At 45.2% G+C, this 20,053-nt stretch overlaps 1 protein-coding gene across 1 annotated transcript in view; it reads right to left on the bottom strand.

Moving 5' to 3' along the window:
- Positions 1-7,784: 7,784 nt before the first annotated feature.
- b4galnt4a (beta-1,4-N-acetyl-galactosaminyl transferase 4a) overlaps positions 7,785-20,053 on the bottom strand; it is a 331,744-nt gene continuing 319,475 nt past the window's right edge. The window contains exons 15-26 of the mRNA XM_084059091.1: positions 19,767-19,876; positions 19,034-19,254; positions 18,313-18,511; positions 17,526-17,806; positions 16,583-17,118; positions 15,677-15,876; positions 13,418-13,863; positions 12,543-12,696; positions 11,753-11,825; positions 9,387-9,540; positions 8,859-8,985; positions 7,785-8,474 (exon numbers count right to left, since the gene is read on the bottom strand). Of these exons, the coding sequence (XP_083915217.1) occupies positions 8,360-8,474; positions 8,859-8,985; positions 9,387-9,540; positions 11,753-11,825; positions 12,543-12,696; positions 13,418-13,863; positions 15,677-15,876; positions 16,583-17,118; positions 17,526-17,806; positions 18,313-18,511; positions 19,034-19,254; positions 19,767-19,876 (2,616 nt within the window). The 3' untranslated portion in view covers positions 7,785-8,359. The remainder of the gene's footprint in view (positions 8,475-8,858; positions 8,986-9,386; positions 9,541-11,752; positions 11,826-12,542; positions 12,697-13,417; positions 13,864-15,676; positions 15,877-16,582; positions 17,119-17,525; positions 17,807-18,312; positions 18,512-19,033; positions 19,255-19,766; positions 19,877-20,053) is intronic.

Raw genomic sequence — 20,053 nt, 5'->3', positions numbered from 1 at the left:
AAGCCGACTGCATGTTATCTGTGCCTGCAGACCACAGGGGGTCTGGCTTCCTGCCCTCATTAGCTGACCTCTAGTGATCTCTCACCCAAAACCAGCAGCACAACTCAACCTGCAAAGCCCTTGGTAATGATTTAGAAAAAGAACAATGGGATTTCTCAGTGTGGTGCTAAACCCAAAATCCTACATATCAAAAACAGGAATAAAAAATCGCCAAAAGGTGAAGTCAGTGGAGGACAAAGTAGGCTACTCACATTTCTATTTCTTTTATTGGCACACACCAATAAAGTTAACGCTTAGGCGTTTCGGACCAGAGCCTTCATCAGAGCATTGTACCCCTGACCCATTGACCCTTAGTAATGATGTACGGCAGTGTAGTGGGCAGTGGCCCTTTCAATGAAACTGTATTCAATACGGCCATTGGATTACAAGGAAAAGTTAAACAAAGGGCTTGACTTATTAAAAATAATAATAATATAGCCTAAGCCTACTGTTCTTTATTTGCTCAATCCGCGTAATAAAGATTCCAGGTGCATGCCGGTCTGTTTGCCTGTCTGTATTCTTCTCGTTGTGATCATAGCAGCTGGGTGATAAGCCTACTGAATGGAAAGCAACCCAGTAGCAAATAATGTGAGAAAATCCTCTTAAAACCACATGAGCCCTAATAGCATCCCTATTCTGGGGTGGGAATATTCACTGTAAATAGCAGATCTACAAGCTCACAACGCGGTGCTTTGTGAGCTTGTAGATCGGATATTTTTTGGCGATGAAAAAAAGCGGTCCACGTACAGAGCCAACTCAAGTCCAGTTTACTGTTTACAATCTATAGCAGTGGTTCTCAAAGTGGGGTCTGGCGACCCCCAGGAGTTCTTGGGGGGATTCTAGGGGGTCCCCAGCAAAATGTGTTAATACAGCATCACAATCCTTTTCACCACTTTATCCATGCTTTATACATTGGCTCTTCAAACATAGCAGATATACAAGCTCACAGCAGCTGATGCACTGCATTTTTGAAAAATCTTGAAAGTGTTTGGTAAACTTTTAATAATGTAGATTTTTTTTAAACACTAAATGTTCTCTTCTAGGGGTCCCTGGCACAAAACATTTTCTGATGGGGGTCCATGGCCAAATAAATACACATCAATTTGGGGGTCCTTGACATGAAAAGGACAACCGCTGGTCTAATTGGTTTAAGTGGTTAGAAACCTCTGCCAAGTTGGACCATTCTTTGGCCTGTTTGCTGTTTCAGGTGAGTTGTTGCATCATACAGTACATGCATGGCTGAGGAAAATAAACCATAAAAGTGTAATGACCTGCTTCTAATCACTCCACACTCACACACCGGTAGGGCGTGTCTCCCCCGATACTGTGCCAACCCCCCCCCCCCCCCCACCCCACCCCCCAGAATGGGACAAAGTCCAGCACCATTACATAATATACCGTGCTGGTAGTCAGCATGACTGTAACACACACACACACACACACACACACACACACACACACACACACACACACACACACACACACACACACACACACACACACACACACACACACACACACACACACACACACACACACACACACACACACACACACACACACACACACACACAATGCTAAAGCCACAATGACTAAATAGCTGAAGGAGATAGACATTCCCTCACTCACTCACTCACTCACTCACTCACTCAGTCACAGATCATGAACGCGCACGCACACAGAAAATACCCGGACATGAATAATTGCTTTTACTGTAAAGCCTTTCAGTCAGTCAGTCAGTCAGTTTGTTGTGAGTATAGGGCCGTATACGAGAGAGGAGAGCAGGAGGGATCAGGAGTTCTTGTAAAGGCCATGATGATGTTAACCACCATGTTTGGTTTGTAGTGGAGGCTGAGCCAGAGCTCATGAGATCAGAGGGAACACGGGGTATAGGGTGGAGGGGGGGGGAGATCACAGGAGGTTAGCGCTTGCCTCATCCAGGCCATCGTGTAGCTGCGGTGCTGACATCACTTCCATCATCTCTGGAGTGCGTGCTGCTCAGTGCTCAGGGCAAAGCATCAAGCCAAGTCACACTCAGGACAAAACGCTCTGTCCCAAATGTGACTCCCAGAGTGTACAAATGGAGCCAAATGGACCCTAATGGGTCCATTTGATTCCATGTGTACACTCTGGGACAGTGGTGGAAGTATATTTACTCAAGTACTGTACATTTTTTAGGTACTTTTACTTTACTTGAGTATATGTCAGTTTTTCCAATACTTTAATATTCCACTACATCTCAGAGGCAAACATTGTAGCCAACTTTTTACTCCACTACTATTATTTGAAAACTCAAGCTTAATAGCTACTTTGTAGATTTAGATTATTATTACAAATACATACAGTAAATCATTAAGCCCTATGCTATACTTCCTCCATTCGAAAATAGCAGATCTACAAGCTCGCAGCACATCACATCACATTGTCACATGTTGTGAGCTTGTAGGTCTGCTATTTTCAAACAAACTTTGACAAATTGTGAAAAACTTGAGTACTTTTAGCACTTTTACTTGGAACAGAGTCTGATTACTTCTTCCACCACTGGAGTTACAAGTGGATGGATTGAAACTGAGCATTTGTACTGTGTGTGGGAGCTCAACAACGTAACTTAAAACAAAATACAATCTGCAGATGATTAAATGTGTTAGTGCAGCACGTCAGTTCTGTTAGCATTCAATCCTCCAACTTTTGGCGTTCAATAATGGTGCTTTGTTTTTTATCTCTGCATGGGTCATATGTCATATCGTTGCTGTCGGGCAGAAACCTCTTATCTCCAAATTCTAACTTTTTGTGCTTTTTCGTAAATCAACGACCTACTTGCTCATACTACAGCGTCACACAAAATCATCAAAAGTAGCAGATCTACAAGCGTTTTGAGCTTGTAGATCTGCTACTTTTGCTACTTTTGGATTCAAATCCTGCAAAAGTAACAGTTTTGGACATATGAGGTTTCCACCCGACAGAGTCGAGATGAATAAGACCACTGCTAGGTTAATTAAATCACTTTAGAATAAACTCACTGTGCGTAAATGATTGCAACAGGCCCGGGGAGTGTTTGTTTTAACACAGTAAAAGAGAGAAGCAGACAAGTTATGATCTTCTTTAGACCGTTTCCCATCTTTTATGACTTCATATACCTGTCACTAGCAGTAACACAGCCTATGTGGGGCCCCCGAGGGAACTCTAGCCAGTTCGAAAAATCCTTTAAGAATCTAATGTATTTTCATACCATTCCTTTGGGGATTTGTTTGAGCCCTATAAGATACATATATTGTCCTACATAATCCCATTATAGTGTGTTTTCCTTGAGAAAGCCAGTTTATGTGAGAGCAGAAGAATGTGCTGGGATAAGTCATATAACATGTCCCGTCACGTAGCCTCACTGACTGTAATTATACTGAGCTGTTAATGGCCGTCTGATTAACCACGTTTGCATACAGACTCACTGCAGCCTGATGCCCTGAGTCACTGAGGGAGTTTGTGTGATGTGGTGTGTGTGTGTGTGTGTGTGTGTGTGTGTGTGTGTGTGTGTGTGTGTGTGTGTGTGTGTGTGTGCGCGTGTGTGTGTGCGCGTGCGTGTTGGGGGGAGGTAGTGAGTGACTGTCTCTCCAAAATCTAATAAAAATCACCTAATTTAAAGGGCGTCTACATGAGGGTTAAAGGTGGGGCAAGTGATATTCCTTTGTTAAAATAAGTGTTATACTTAAATAACTATATATTCTGATAGTACTCAGTACTCATCGCTATAGTGGGTTTTTCAGTGACAGGAGTCTCCATGTCTCTCCAGCTCTCTTAAACAGAAAATGTATTTTCAGGTCAGGATACTAGCCTGGTTCCAGACGAATCTGCCATTGCAAAAAAATTGCCCTCTGCACATTAGGTCTGTCCCCTCTCAATAGAGGTTTGATCAACTCATACAGGATTTGATGAAACAACGAAATGAGCAGACAAAATTGGAACTGGAACACTATAAAAATTAAGTTGATCAATTGGTACTCTCTCCCGAAAATGTATAACCCACCTGAAAATGTATTTTCTGTTGATTCTAAAGAGCTGGAGAGACAGGGAGACCCCTGTTACTGAACAAACACTATCTATAGCAATTAATACTATCAGAATATAGTGCTTTAACCTTTTAACAAAAACACTTGTTTTGACCAAATAACATGATAACATCACATAACCTACCTTTAAATAGCTCTATATTCTGATAGTAGGCTAAACACTGTTATTGTGTTTGTTCAGTAACAGGGGTCCCCCTGTCTCTCCAGCTCTTTAGAACACAGAAAATGCTATTTCAGGTACCAATTTGATCCATTTAGGAGAGAACTCCTATACAGGATACAGGATAAACAAGTGAAATTGGAAGTGATAACAAAGACATTGGCAGAACTGTGGGCTAGCTACACTATAATAGAAGCTGATGAATGGGAATTCCCTCCTGATTGGAAGAAATTGGCAACACACCTGCAAATATATTTTCTGTTTTGTTCACACAAAAGAGCCATGTTACTGACCACTCTAGGCACCACTCTAATAGATGATTAGCCTACTGTCAGAAAATGGAGCTTGAACTTTTCCCACACACAAAAAAACGTTTTGTTTTAACCAAAAACAATATGTGACTTACCAAACTGTTCCAGCAGCCTTATTATTTTCACATACAAGGTGAGTAACAGTATGTCTCTCTGTAGAAGGAGCTCCCTCATGTGGCCAACATGCGAACGTCAGGTTATCTCCATGTGTTTAGTGGAAGACAGACATCTTTTGACAGGTGTTTCGCATAAACTATTAATTGGCATGCCAGCAGTCAGGAGAGAGAAGAATAGATCATAGAAGCGTCCAAAGAATGTTTGAGACATAAGCAATAAAATTTTATTCGCCAAAAAAAAAATCTCCCAAACAAAACAAACATAAAGAATGTAAAATAAAAGAACAATACATTCTTAAAACCTTTTTTTTCTTCTTCTTCTTCTCTCTCTACAAAACAATTTCACAGAAATTACTTTGGAATGTATATTCCTGTTTTTCATTTTTATGTCTTTTTGTATTATTTATTTATATATGTCCTTATATTGTGATGTGTTTCTCTTATCTTTAAATAGTCCCATCATGTCAACGTTAAATGAAATACAGTATATAGACCGCTTCCTTTGTAGAGGCGAGGATAGGGTCTCGGGGGGGCTTTTTGAACAATCATGTAGTCAATAGCTGATCATTAGCTTTCATCCATATTACGTCCGGCTTAATATAGTCCATCCAAATATACACAGCAAAAATGTTGAGTGTTCATTTGGAAAACGGACCACTACGGGCCCATTTGTACACTTTCAGTCTTAATTTATCCATTTGTAACCCAGAGAGTGCACAAATGTAAACCAAATGGACCCGTACGGGTCCATTTGGTTTACCTTTGTACACTCTCTGGCTTTAAATTGACACATTTCTTTACAGTGTAAGTTTCCAGAATAAGAGCGAGAAATCCATTCACCTCCCAGCTAGCGGTAACGTGTTAAGTAAACAGAGGCCATTGGAGAATCCTTGGCCTCTAGCCAACCTAATGGCAACACATGGTGGTCCTGCGGGGGTCTTTTCTTGCAGCTGCCAGCAGACCTCCATCACACCTTCTAGTCCCCCTCCCCCTCCCCCCACACCTCTGCCTGTGTCTCATCTTTATCTCTAACAGCACAGGCCCACCCTGACAGCCACGATAAGCCTCCTCAAAATCCCTTAAAAGTGACCGGTCCAGGGGGCCGGCAGTGAATGATGGTGGAGTCCATGTATCCCTCCACCCGCGGGGATCCTTCTGAGAGAAATGCAACAAATATCCAGTGGAGATGTCGCTGCTGCTGTTGTTGTTGTTGTTGTGTTTTTGTTTTGTTTTCCCACGAACATGAATATCTAAATGTACAGTGACATGACAACCTGCTGATTAATAATCTCATATTTCCGTGTGTTCCTGCCCTCTCCTCCTGTCATCAGCATAGCTTTAAAAAAAAAACTGCCTGTAACCGAACCCTGATAAAAAGGCACACATTTGTGGAAAAAAGCCATGCCTACCCCCCCCTCGTACATAAACTCGAGCTTCTCTGCAAAGCTTCCAAACGCAGAGTGTGCAGTTAGCCCAGATTTCTCTTGTTCGTATCCTTGTGTGAACCTGTGACCCTGCAACTACTATATTCCTCGGAAAAAAGCAATACCCAGCTCAGTATAAGCTTAAAACAGCGGCTCCCAACCTTTTCTGGATCAGGGCCCGCTTGAAAATCTCAAAAGCGTTTGTGGCCCACCCATCTGACCACTTAACACGGCACCTATAAAATCTTCAAGTGGCCAGGGCCCACAGGTTGGGGCCCACAGGTTGAGAATCGCTGGCTTAAAACAATGGCGAGAACATTCAAAGGAAACTCGTGAAGGCCTCCCCAGCCCACCCCCCCCTCCTCCTATTCCAGTTATTAGCATGTTCCAGCCCCCCCCATTCCAGTTATTAGTATGTTCCAGCCCATCACCCCCTCCTATTCCAGTTATTAGTATGTTCCAGCCCCCCCCCCCCCATTCCAGTTATTAGTATGTCCCAGCCCACCACCCCCCTCCTATTCCAGTTATTAGTATGTTCCAGTTGACTAGATGAGGTCTGAAGGGAACGGAGCACAATGGAGCATCAGTAGAGAAGTGGGTGTAAACTGTTTGCCAATACAGTGTCTGTATATCCCCTCCCCCCCCATTTTAGTGCACTTCCGCATTCATATCCTAGTCTAAATGGCCCCACGGATTACATTTTCTTTTCTTTCTATTTAAATAGCCACATCTCTAGACATCAGAATTAGCCTGCAGTTAATTAAATACAACCCATCAGGTCATAAACAGCTACAGCCTGAACATTGGGCACGGTACATAAAACCTCCTATTTAGGAACCAGCAGCGATGGCTATCGACAGTGTTTCAACACATACTCAAACACGCACATTTGGATGACACTGAGAAGGATAAGGCTTTTCTTTTTAGATAGAGATAGAAAGATGAAACGCTTATAAGTGAAAGAGAGAGGGAGCCAGAGAGAGAGAGAGAGAGAGGGAGGGGGGAGAGAGAGAGAGAGAGAGAGAGGGAGGGGGGGGAGAGAGAGAGAGAGAGAGAGAGAGAGAGAGAGAGAGAGAGAGAGAGACACGAGAGGGAGAAACATGAACTAGTTAGCTGTGTATCTGGGAAAAGCGCTCATGGTGGCGACATCATCACGGACCCCGAGGTGGCGTCTTTCTCTGGGGGGCTCATGACGTCAGCAGAACTTCAACAACTTAGCCGTGTTACAGCAGGTCAGAGATGATTAGAAACTACTGAGAAACACTGTTTACCACAAAGACACAGACCTTCTCCTTCCCACACGTCTCTGAATCTATGGGATCAACATGGGACACACACACACACACACACACACACACACACACACACACACACACACACTGGTTTTGCAACCTTTTGGGGACATTTGCTTTGACTTACATCCATTCCATATCCTCTTACCCTAAACCCGACCCCAAACCTACACTTGTGTATAGTGTAGCGACCCCGCAAAAGACCCGGCCGTAACTTGCTCCTCCAAGGGAGCTAGCTCTCTTGGCGTTGCTTGTTACCTACCGGTCCGCCGAGCTGGAGAACGGGATTCGATACCAGCTCAGTGCGCGAAACGTCACAATATTCTGAATAGGGTAAAACGGTTTTGTTCCCAAATTGACATGCCGACACACCGGCCAAGTAAGGGCATGTTAGAAAAAGAATCTTAGGTTGTCTTCACAGCTCCTTGTTAGAAAAAGGTGCTTCCTTCATGTCATTACAAACAGCACACACACACGCTGGGCACGCCACACACGAGCGCACACCACACACACACACACACACAAAACAGCTGCTTTTCCAGTCTATTTGAAAACATTGCACCGAAAATGTCAAGACAGACAGAGAAGCTATAGCAACTCTTTTCACGTCTCTCCTCGTACTGTAGGTCAGTCGGTGAGGCCAAGACGACCACTCCAGTTTATCTGTGTAAAAATGGCAGAGACTCCAAAAGTTCTGGTTTTGGACTTGTTTACGTTTGTCGTACAAACAAACACAAAGTGCCCCCCCCCCCCAGCCTTGGAGAAAATGAGGCATCCCTTTACAGGCGGTGGGGGCCTAGTTCCAAAAAGACAGGCAGGGTCAGGCAGTGAGTGACCTGGCCTGCTGTGTCAGGTCTCTCTCTCTCACGCACACACACACACACACACGGTGGATGTGCATTAGGAGGTTATAGGGTCCCCCCCCAAGTGACGCGTTGCCCAGGCAGAAGGCATTATCCTTTGGGCGTCTTCTTGTTCTGGGCGTTCCACATGCCTCGTTTGGAGTGGTAGTAATGGAAGAAGTTCCTCAGGCGTAGCCTCTCCACCTCCAGGCCGTTCTGTAGTACCCTAGAGGACGAAGGAGGAGAGGAAAAACAGAGTTAAAAGGCAGCCTTATAAGAAACCAAAGTTGGGAGGGTGGGGTAGGTATCAGGGGGCTTATAGAATGAGTCACTGTCACTGTCGAAGTCATTCTGATGTTGCGTTTCTTTAGGTGTGGCAAGAAGGTGCAGCAGTGTGCATATTTCAGCCTCTAGATGGCAGCACTGACAACACAAAGGAGAAATATCCACCGTCAGTCAGTGGGACACATGATGCTGGCACATGCATTAGGTTTATGCTATAGTATTTGTAGTCCAAATGAATTGAAAGGAAAGCACCAACTGAGTGTTTAGAATGGGTGGTACACTGTCATATCATCATCTCTCGGGTGGAGAAACCTCCGTGGTTTACCTATCCAGCAGCTCCCAGTCCTCCCCGCCCCAGCGATCCTTGAACTCCTCCGTGTTCATTCCTCCGATCTTGTCAAAGTCTGACTTATAGATTCCAAACAGACCAAAGCCATTCACCTCCCAGTAACCTGGAGAGATAGAAGACACACATTTTGTAAAGGGGGTCCCTGTGGCACAAAATGTTTTCAGATGGGGGTCCGTGGCAAAATACCTACCGTCTCTGTAATGTCGGGCGGAAACCTCATATGTGCAAAACTGTTACTTTTCAGGATTCTAATTCAAAAGCATCAAAAGTAGCAGATCGACAAGCTCAAAACACGTCGCTTCGTGCCGTGTTTCGAGCTTGCAGATCTACTACTCTTGATGCTTTTGTGTGATGCTGTAGTATGATCAAGTAGGGCGTTAATTTACGAAAAAACACAAAAAGTTCAAATATGGAGATAAGAGGTATATTACAATTGGGGGTCCTTGACATGACAAAAGTTTGAGAACAACTACTGTAGATGCGTTGCATTCCACCACACGTTACCATCGGGCTCCAGCGGGGAGCTGCCGCAGCCCAGTCTCATGACGATGGGGGCGAAGGCCAGCCGTCCCTCCACACAGTGCTTCCTGATGCTCTCCAGGATGTTGAAGGGGAAGTGGATGTGCAGGTCGCACAGGAACACGATGCTGTGGCTGTCCTGCACGACACAACACGAAACAACAACGAAAACATTTACGACCAAATAGGCATGTAACGATTCACTCAACTCACGATACGATTCCAATCACGATACTAGGTTCACGGTATGATTTTTCACAATTTTTTAAACACAAAATTATTCTCCAGACAAACGTTTCATTATTTCTCTAACACAAATCTAGTATTTTCTTCCCTTATTATTATATCTTTTTTTTTTTACAATACTGTGTTTTCTATTATCCTCTTAATACAGTAGATGAAATGACTGAAAACTCTTTTTTTATCAATTCTCTTACAAAGATCCTGTATTTTGTGTGCGTATATCCACACATGTATTTCCGTTCGTGGGTTTGTTTAGTACAACGTCTGCGTGCGCCCGATGGGGATTTGAGCTCTTATAGAAGACGAGACGTCTATGGGGCTCAGCGTCACGCTCGCCTCCCTCTATTCCATCAGTCCCCCCGGTCATTCTGACATGAGTGTCAGCCGTGTCATCCTAACCCTGACGGCACTGACAATAAACTGACAGCTCACTGTCCGTCCGCACACTGCATGCACGTGCACGCACGCACACACACACACACACACACACACACACACACACACACACACACACACACACACACACACACACACACACACACACACACACACACACACACACACACACACACACACACACACACACGCACACACACACAACGAAGCCATCATACACAGCAAAGTCCTCAGTGTTAAAGGTGCTGCAAGCAATCATTGCTATATAGAGTGTTTCTTCAGTAACCAGTGTCTCGTTGCTGTCGGGCAGAAACCTCTTATCTCCATATGTTAACGTTTTGTGTTTTTCGTAATTAACGCCCTACTTGATCATACTAACTACAGCGTCACACAAAAGCATCAAAAGTAGCAGATCTGCTAGCTCGAAGCTTGAGCTTGTAGATCTGCAACTTGTGCTGTTTTTCAATTTGAATACTGAAAAGTATCAGTTTTGGACATAATTATGAGGTTTCCACCCGACAGAGACGACGAAATAGAAAATTCATTCTCAGGTCAGGATACCAATGAATCATACCGGATACAGGATAAACAAATACATTTGGAACTAGAACACATGCTGATAAATGCTTAACCCGTTAAAACCGGTAGCGCATCTGTGTAACCACTTTAACCATTATTTTATATTTGGGCTATTCAAAAATACCCCAAAGTATCTGCTATTTTTCTAAAATAGCAGATCTACAAGCTCATTTTGTACATTTTTAACTCAAATCTTTGCTTCTGGGGGGTCCCTGGAACAACATATTTTGATAAAATACATATTTTGGGGGCCCTTGACATGAAAACGTTTGAGAACCACAGATTTTTGCAACACATAATTTTCAAAAAACTGTTAGGATTAAAAAGACATTTTGTAGAATCCCCAGAAGCAAAGATTTGATGCTTTCCCGGTCCTAATGGCTTAAATTCTTGTGGTATGTGACACTGTGGGTTTTATGTATGTGGCAGCTTTGACATTATAGTAAATACTGTACAGAGGAAAGCTACAGATGCTACACATGCTAATTGTGTGCCAGTCTCCAGCCAGCCCGTTGGGAGGGGGCACGAGGGGAAGCAGGGGGGTCCGGGGACAAGACTGGGTTTCACCGCATGAGGCACAGAGGCCCCCTGCACCGATGAATAATGCACGAGTGTTCTTTCCATCTGCCCCGTCCTGACACACAAAGGTCATCTGGTCAATGTGACTGACTGATCAACCTGCAGCCAGTCACCTTCCCCTGCCACTCCACTGTTGTTGTTGTTGTTGTTGTTTTTTTTTGTGTGTGTGTGTGTGTGTGTGTGTGTGTGTGTGTGTGTGTGTGTGTGTGTGTGTGTGTGTGTGTGTGTGTGTGTGTGTGTGTGTGTGTGTGTGTGTGTGTGTGTGTGTGTGTGTGTGTGTGTGTGCGCACACGCGCTTGTATTACTACTGGTCCTCTCACAAGAGAAATGGTTGTTTTATGGCCAAAACAAAGAAAAGATGTATAGACTTCAGGTTCAGGGTTAAGGTTAGGTTTAGGCATTCAGAGGTTTGGTTAAGAGTTATGTCTGAATTATACTTGTCACACACCAAAAAAAGCAGATCGGCAAGCTTGTAGATCGGATATTCTCGGCTTTATGCAATGCAAAACGTGTGTGTGTGTGTGTGTGTGTGTGTGTGTGTGTGTGAGTGATACCTCAATAGTATCCACGCCGATCTGTAGTCCTGCTGAGCGTTCAAAATTCCCCTCTCTCCTGAGATACTCATATCTGCCAACACACACATACAGTAAATGTTTACTGGGAGGCAGTCCAGTGACAGGAATATTTTACCATGTTATGCTGTTGTCATAAATCGTAAGGGCTGACAACGGTTCACCAAAGTATCATTGATTCTCCTTCTATCAGCATTCCCTGTCACTGTGTGTGTGTGTGTGTGTGTGTGTGTGTGTGTGTGTGTGTGTGTGTGTGTGTGTGTGTGTGTGTGTGTGTGTGTGTGTGTGTGTGTGTGTGTGTGTGTGTGTGTGTGTGTGTGTGTGTGTGTGTGTATGAATAAGCATATAGACACAATGTGGCCATTGTTTCACTTTATAGTACTATCAGCATTGACCCAATGTATGGCTCCTTGTTAGTAATGGGACACATGAATCAGTTTGCACCAATGAGGGGGCAGAAACAGCACCGCTCACGTGGTTCATGTAAGCTGAAAATAGTTACAAGGAGCCGTAGACTAACTCAATGCCTTCCATGAACTTCCGGTTTAGGGCTTTGGCACTATTCGCCAATAGACGGCTGTGTAGAAGACCTGGCCCGAAGAAGTGAACGCTAGTGTCAGAACTCTCTCTCTCTATGGGTCTGGCATGGACTATTTGAGAGAGAGAGTGTGAGTGAGAGTGAGAGTGAGAGTAAGTGTGAGAGTGTGAGTGAGCGCACACACACACACACACACACACACACACACACACACACACACACACACACACACACCTGGGCACCGTGCTCTCCCTGAGCGCCTGCTCCACGTCCATGTCTTCGCTCTCGAAGTCGACGATGATGATGCTGAAGTTGTCGTCCTTGGTCTGGTGATGAAGGTCCTCCATGTCAGAGATGAACTGCTGCACCCAGCGAGCCTGGTTCTTCACTGCAGCACAGAGACAGCAAAGGCAAACGCACAAAAACAAAGTGAGCATTTTTCCATTATGTCCCATAGTCCATATAGGGTCACTTACTGTAACACGCTGAGTCAAAAAACTTAAAGGATCTACACCATGAATTTAAAAAAATATATATATATTTAATATCATATTGTTTATGTCCCTCAAACGTTTTTCAAAAGGTTTGAGCCTAAATCAAGCCTCAGATATACTCATTCCAACTAACTTCTCTCTGGCTTATAAAGCACTTTCACCTGCAATACCACATTGTCCTGTTTGGCACAGGGCGCTATTGAGCCAGTTTGTATGCATATTATCTTATCTCCTGGTTCTGTGTGGGAAAAGTAAATTTACAGAAAACCCCAGGTATGCTGTGAAAGCCTGAGTGTTCAAACTGGGGTCTTTTTTGAGATAGAAGAGAGGTATGGGAGACCAAAAACACACAAAAAAGAAGGAAAAGTTCAAATTCATGGTGTAGTCCCTTTAACATAATAGGCAGGACAGTAAAATACTCAGTGTTCACTTCAAAACGCGTCGCGTTGTGGATCTGCTACTTTTGATGCTTTCGTGTGATGCTGTAGTATGATAAAGTAGGGCATTAATTTAAAAAAAAAACACAATAAGTCAAAATATGGACAAGAGGTTTCTGCCCGACAGCAATGATAAAGCATCCAGTCAGGATCCCATGACATTCCCTGGTGAGCTCACCTGGCACCACAAAGTGCACCATGACGTCTCTCCTCCACTGCAGCATGACGGGCTGGCAGAGCAGGGGCTTGGCGTAGGCCGTGCCCCAGGGAGTGGCGCCGGCGGCCCCCCCCAGGCCCAGTCCGGCGGGCCCCTGCAGTAGGTGGCCCAGCGGGGGCCTGGTGGAGGGGAGAGGAGGCGGGGTGGTGAGGCTGGAGGAAGCCGCCGAGGGGACCGACGCCGGCAGCGGCGGAGAAAAGAAGCCGCCGCCGCCCGCCGGGGCCGAGTCCGTGTTCTCGGGGCTCTCCTCGCCCGCCCGGCCGCGGTGGAGCAGCAGGTAGATGTACTCGGAGAGACGCACCACGCTGCGGCCGCGCTCCATCAGCTCCAGCTCCACCAGGTAGCGGTTGCCGCGGGCCGAGTCGCGGCGCTTCTCCACGTTGATGATGCGCAGCAGGGTGTAGATGCTGGGGACACCATGGAGATAGGAGGTTACGCACGCATCGCCAGTGGTGGAAGAAGATATTTTACTAAAGTAAAGTAAGTAAAAGTAGCAACACCACAATATAGAAATACTCTGTTACAAGTAAAAGGCCCGCGTTCAAAAGGCCTGTGTTCAAAATGTTACGTGAGTAAAAGTACAAAAGTATTGGCATCAAAATATACTTAAAGTACCAAAAGTAAAAGTACTAAAATGTTTGAAAATAGCAAATCTACAAGCACACAGCGCGTTGCGATGTGACGCGTTGTGACGCGTTGTGATGTGACGCGTACAGAAAATTGGAAATACCCCAAAAAATACCTCAACATTTTACTTAAGTGCAGTACTTGAGTAAATGTACTTTACACCACTGCACACCGCCATACATTTTTCAAAAATAGCCAACAAGCAGATCTCCCGTACAAGCCCACAATGCATCGTATCGCTATATGCAATCCCTACACGTCATCAGCTTATACTGTAGATCTGCTGTTTGTGCGATTAAGAATACAGGGCTTAAAAGGGATAGTTCACCCAAAACACACCCCATGAAGCCTTGAATTCATGGAGATTTTTTTGTTTTTGGCGCATTCCTAAGCCAATAATTTGATGACCAGCGGAAAGATGCTAATGTCTCCGGTAGGAGACACTTCGAGTCTGCTACTGGAGCCGCCGCCAGTCAAATTATTGGCAAAAAAACGAAAAATCTCCATGAATTCAAGTCTCCACGGGGTGAGTAATCGATAGGAAAAAAAAGTCATTTTGGGGGTGAACGATCCCTTTAAGTTGATACGGCGAAAATAGGAGACACGTTGTGCACACTGTGAGAAATGCTGTGAATTTCAAAGGACAGAAATATGAGACTGATTACATAAACCTCTCACTCTGTCAATGTGTTCCTGTACAGCAGAGACTCGTTTAACTTGTGTACGTAGGTGTACTGCTGTGAAACACACCGCGGCAAAAAACACCGCCATTCATTATATCTGGTGACTCAGTGGAGCGGGGACATGATGCATTATTATTGGGAGGGAAAAAATGAAATGAATAAAAGACCAGAGAGAAAGGCTGATGGCCAACGAGCAACTTTATGCAAATGCAACGCAGCGGGGCTGGTGTTGTAAGTTACATCACTGCAGCAGAATGCTAATCAGCACAGAGAGCTATGAGACACAGGAGCACAAGCAGGGCAGGGTGATGCACCCGGCCATGACCAGCTGTGTTCTCCCTAAAATGATACTTCTTGACTTTACATCGGTGTTTCCCCAACCAGGGTTGCCAGATTTTGCGAGAGAAACATGCAACCACGTCTATGAAAACAAGCCCAATATAAGCGACTGGGGCAGGTCAAGTCAATACTTTATTGTCGGATGTTGCTTTAAGGCACTGATTCTCGAACGCGTTTTCACCGAGTGCCGCGCTATGAGCTTGTAGATCTGCTATTATTTTTTATCGTGAAAATTTGTGCAAATCTTTGAATATATATATATTTTTTAAAATATATATTCCCCCCGGGAACAAAGATTCTTCTTTCGATGATGTTCACTTAATTTTCTTTAGCATATATTCAAAGAGTACACACAGAGCACACATTTACGGGATTGTTTTTCAAAAATAGCAGATCTACAAGCTCGTAGCGCGGCCCTCGGTGCCGCGCTATGAGCTTGTATATCCGCTATTTTTGAATAGCCCAAAGTATGATTAAAATCAAAAAACGACACAGATGCGTTCCCGGATTGAGAGGGTAAAAAAAGAATGAATGGGAATACAGTATTTCTTCCAGCAGTGTCTCTTCTCACCCGCCGTTGCGTTCGTTGAGCTTCTCCATGTACTGAGCCAGGACGTCCACCACCTCGCTCTCGGCCAGCTGCAGGTTGCCGGACACGTTGCAGCGCAGGTCGTTCCAGTCGGAGCGCAGCAGCTCAAAGTCCATGGGGTTGACGGAGAACGTGCGCTGCCAGTTGATGCTCTCCTCCGCCCAGCCCGGTCTGGCCTCCACCTTAGATAAGAGAGAAGAGACCTTTATTGATCGCGTAAAGGAGGAGACATGCAGTCACCAGATGAACAATAATGAACAATAGTGTACAACAGTATTTATCACATATAATGTACACATAGCCTACACCATACATGGGCAACTGGCGGGCCGGGGGCCCCATGCGGCCCCCACCTTCACTTAATGCGGCCCTCAGGTTAATGTCGGAATACCGATATATTGATTTCAGCTGTTACAATTGCAAACATGACCCGCTTTAATTACTTCAGTCTATAACTTAATGACTTGTATTAAAATGATATTGTCTTTTTTTATGTCCAATGTATTTGTATTTAAATTCATAAAGTTAACATTAGTATAACTAAATGCATTTGAAATGAAATAGAAATGTTACATTTCAGGATTCCAATTCAAAAATAGCACCAACAAAAATCAGGATACCAATTCAAAAATAGCAAAAATAGCCGATCTACAAGCTCAAAACGCGTCGCAGCGCGACGCGTTTTGAGTGACATTCTATGTCACACTTTTGAGTGACATTCTATGTCACACTTTTGTGTGACATTCTATGTCACACTTTTGTGTGACATAGAATGGCGTGAGTGGGTGTGTAAATATAGTGGCCCTCTCCATCATCAAAGTTGCCCACCCCTGGCCTACACTATGCAGAATAATAATGCACGGTCCCAGTGTCATTACAGCACCCCACCTCCTCATAGCTGTAGTCCGACATGCCCCCCTCCTCTGGCTCTGGTTCACGCTCGGGGTCCGAGGGGTTGGAGCGGTCCGTGTCGGGGGGCGCCTCCCGGCCTGCACGGGGGTCCGAGGGGTTGGCGTTGGCGGCGGCGGCAGCGTCCGCCTCGGGCTGCTGCTGGGATTCCGTGATGATCTCGGAAGTCCTGAGGTAAGAGGTGACGCGCGTTTCGGCAGCGACCGCCGCCGGCGGGCCGTTGTCCGTGGAGTTCAGCTCCAGAGGGGAGACGGCGGCGGGAAGACGGGGAGGAGGAGGAGGAGGACGTGGCGGGGGGTCTTTGTGGTGGTGAGGCAGTGGGGGGGCCTGAGGGTACCCTTCTCTGCTGGGCGCATCAGCAGCCTCTCTCTCCGGCGTCTGCTGCTGCTGCTCCCCTCTCCTGCTGCCTTTTTGTGGGAGTCTCACTTGCACCGCCCTGCTGGCTGCCCTCTGTACCGCCACGCCTGCTGCACCCTGTTGTTTGCTCTGCGTCCCGTTTCGTGGCGGGGTCTTACCTGTGGTGGGACAGTAACAAAGTACCTTTACTTGACTACTGTACATTTTTGGAGTATTATTATAATTTTTTTTCAAGCTGATGACTTTCAATCCGCTACATGTTTAAATACAAATATTGTTCTTTTGACTCCATTACATTTCTAGGAAGGGACTCCTGGGACTCAAACTTACAAAAATATACAAATGAACGCCCTATTTCAAATATAGAGAAAATAGCAGATCTACGAGCTCACAACGCGTCACAGCGTGACACGGTGTGAGTTTGTAGATCTGCTATTTTCACTGTTTTAAAAAGAACATTTCTGACAATTTCTGAAAAATGTAGGCATACTTCGTAATTTGTGCTTTTGAATGCTTGAGTATTTGCTTGAGTATATATACTTTTGTCCACCACGGGGTCTCTTACCCTCTTTCGCAGGGGGTTTGGGCCAGAGCTGGGGGGCGCTGACCAGCCCCCTGCCCCCCGCCTCCCCCCCTGTCACAGTGTGGGCTTTGGAGCCCCCCAGGTTGACCAGCCTGGTGGTCTTCCCCGTTTGGTAGAGAAAGACCCCAGGGAACACCTCCCTGGGGTGGCGTTGCGCCCTCTCCTCCCTCCTCTCTCTCTTCTGCTGCTCCCTCTCCCTCTCTCTCTCCTTGGCCGGCCGCGGCCGGGTGATGTAGATCTTGTTCTCCTCCTTGTTACCGGGGCTGCGTCACAATCGTGGCATTTAAGTCGATTCATTTTCACACAAATGATTGCAATTGAATCAAGATTGAATTGTGTTTTTCGGTATTGAACATTGGAACGTATTTGAATAAAAAATATATCTAGCCTTTTAGGCTATGTAAACAAAAACTGCACAGGTCAGATAATGACAAATAACTTAAATATACATAAAGAAATGACTTACAATGATCGATACAAATAATCAAAATAAATAATGCACTACGGCCAAAATAGGCCATATTTAATCTTGATACTTCTTTCTTTTTAGCGGAAATAGCAGATCTACAAGCTCACAACGCAGCTTGTAGATCCGCTATTTCCCGCTACTTTTGAAAACGTTTGAAAATGTGGGAACATTTCACAACAGGTGAATTTCCACACATCAATGGAAAATATTCTGACAAAATTAGGCAAACATAATTGCGATTATCTCTAATAATTGCGATCAGGCAATTATGATGTAATAAAAATTGTAACATTGCCCTACTTGTTGCCGGGGAGCTTGTTGTTGGCTTTGTCGCCGGCGTGCAGGTGTTGGGCCATGTTGTTGTTGTTGCTGTGGGCCGAGTTACTGAGGATCTGCTTGGCGCGGCTGGTGAGGACAGAGAGGGAGGTCTTCTGGGGGAACAGCAGGGACGACTTGCTCAGCTTGGGAGGCGTCTCGGCCCCCCTCTCTCCAACCGGGCCTAGGGATATTGGACGATACGAAAATGTCATCTCACCATTATGACACATTATGCTCACAACGCGTAGTGACGCATAGACATTTTGTGTAGAGTGAAAAAAGAACGTACCAAGTGCGACCTTTACAGGTCTGTTTTACAAAGTAACTTTTTTTCTATCGATTAGTCATCCCATAGAGACTTGAATTCATGGATACTTTTTAGTTTTTATCGCATTCCTAAGCCAATAATTTGATGACCAGCGGACCAGTAGGCAGTGGTTCTGGTAGGAGACACAAAGGAGACTCTTTGAGTCTCCTACCGGAACCGCTGCCGGTCATCTAATTATTGGCTTAGGAATGTGACAAAAACAAAAAAATCCATGGGATGACTAATCGATAGAAAAAAAGTAATTTTAGGTGTGAACTATCCCTTTAAGTGGCACGGGATATGCAGATACAAATAAAATCTCCATGATGCAATTATTGTGACCGCTTTTTTTTTCATCATGATAAACGGTAATATCGATTATCGTTCCATCCCTACCTGCAGCTGGGCCTCCTCCGCCTGCCCTCCTGCCCAGCTCTGAGGGGCCGGTGCGGATCCAGGACAGAGAGCGGACCCCCCCGCGGACCACGTTGTCCGCCTGCGGGTGCAGCACCTCCTCCTCTTCCTCTTCGCTGTCCCCTCCCGGAGGAGGAGGAGGAGGAGGTCCCTTCCTCCTGGAGCCCGGAGGATACACCTCCCGGTTTCTCCTCACAAAAGAGCTGGGGGCGACATGGACGAAATGGAATATCAGTATCACAATATCTTCTTTTTTTCCAAATATTTTTTTATTGTTCATACCGACAGTAGTTTATACAGGGTATGCAGTACTCAAGAAAAAAGGGGGTATAGACATTATTATATATTGCTTTGGGACCCCCCCCCCAAAAAATAGTCAAAATAATCCTGTCAACAAGCCAAAATGAGTCGCATGGCGAAGCTTGTAGATCAGCTATTTCTTTTGACAATTTTCCAAAGTATGACATAGGGCTTAACCCCAGCATCCATATTGTGGGACACACACACACACACACACACACACACACACACACACAGAAAATACACTAGTATAGAGCCCTGAGAGACTCCAGTGGTTAAGTGATTAGAACCAGAAAAAGACAACACTTTTGCCAGGTATCACAATATAACGACGTCCAGAATTCCAGATGATATCTGGTCTCAAATCCCGATATGGATATAGCGGTAATAATATCCATATATACTGTAGGCCTACCTCACACGGTCCTTACTCCAGTCTCTGTCCTCAGCCCTGTCCATCTGTCCGTCCCTCTGGGGGAAATGTCTCCTCTCTCTGCGGAGCACCATGCTGTTCACAGCTCCCACCTGCACCACAACATAACAACGTTCATACAGGTATCTACATATACATGTTTTTCCCCGTAAATTAATGCCCTACTTAGTCATACTTAAAATAGCAGATCTACGAGCTTGTAGCTTGGTGGCGGCATAGCTGAATGGTAAGAGAGCCTGCCTGGGGGACCGCAGTCCCCCCAGTTGTCC

This window comes from Gymnoscopelus microlampas, assembly GCF_963454915.1.
Source record: "Gymnoscopelus microlampas genome assembly, chromosome: 6".
Classification (NCBI taxonomy): Eukaryota; Metazoa; Chordata; class Actinopteri; order Myctophiformes; family Myctophidae; genus Gymnoscopelus; species Gymnoscopelus microlampas.
The sequence above is the reverse complement of the archived record's forward strand: the minus strand, read 5'-3'. Positions and strand labels throughout refer to the sequence as shown.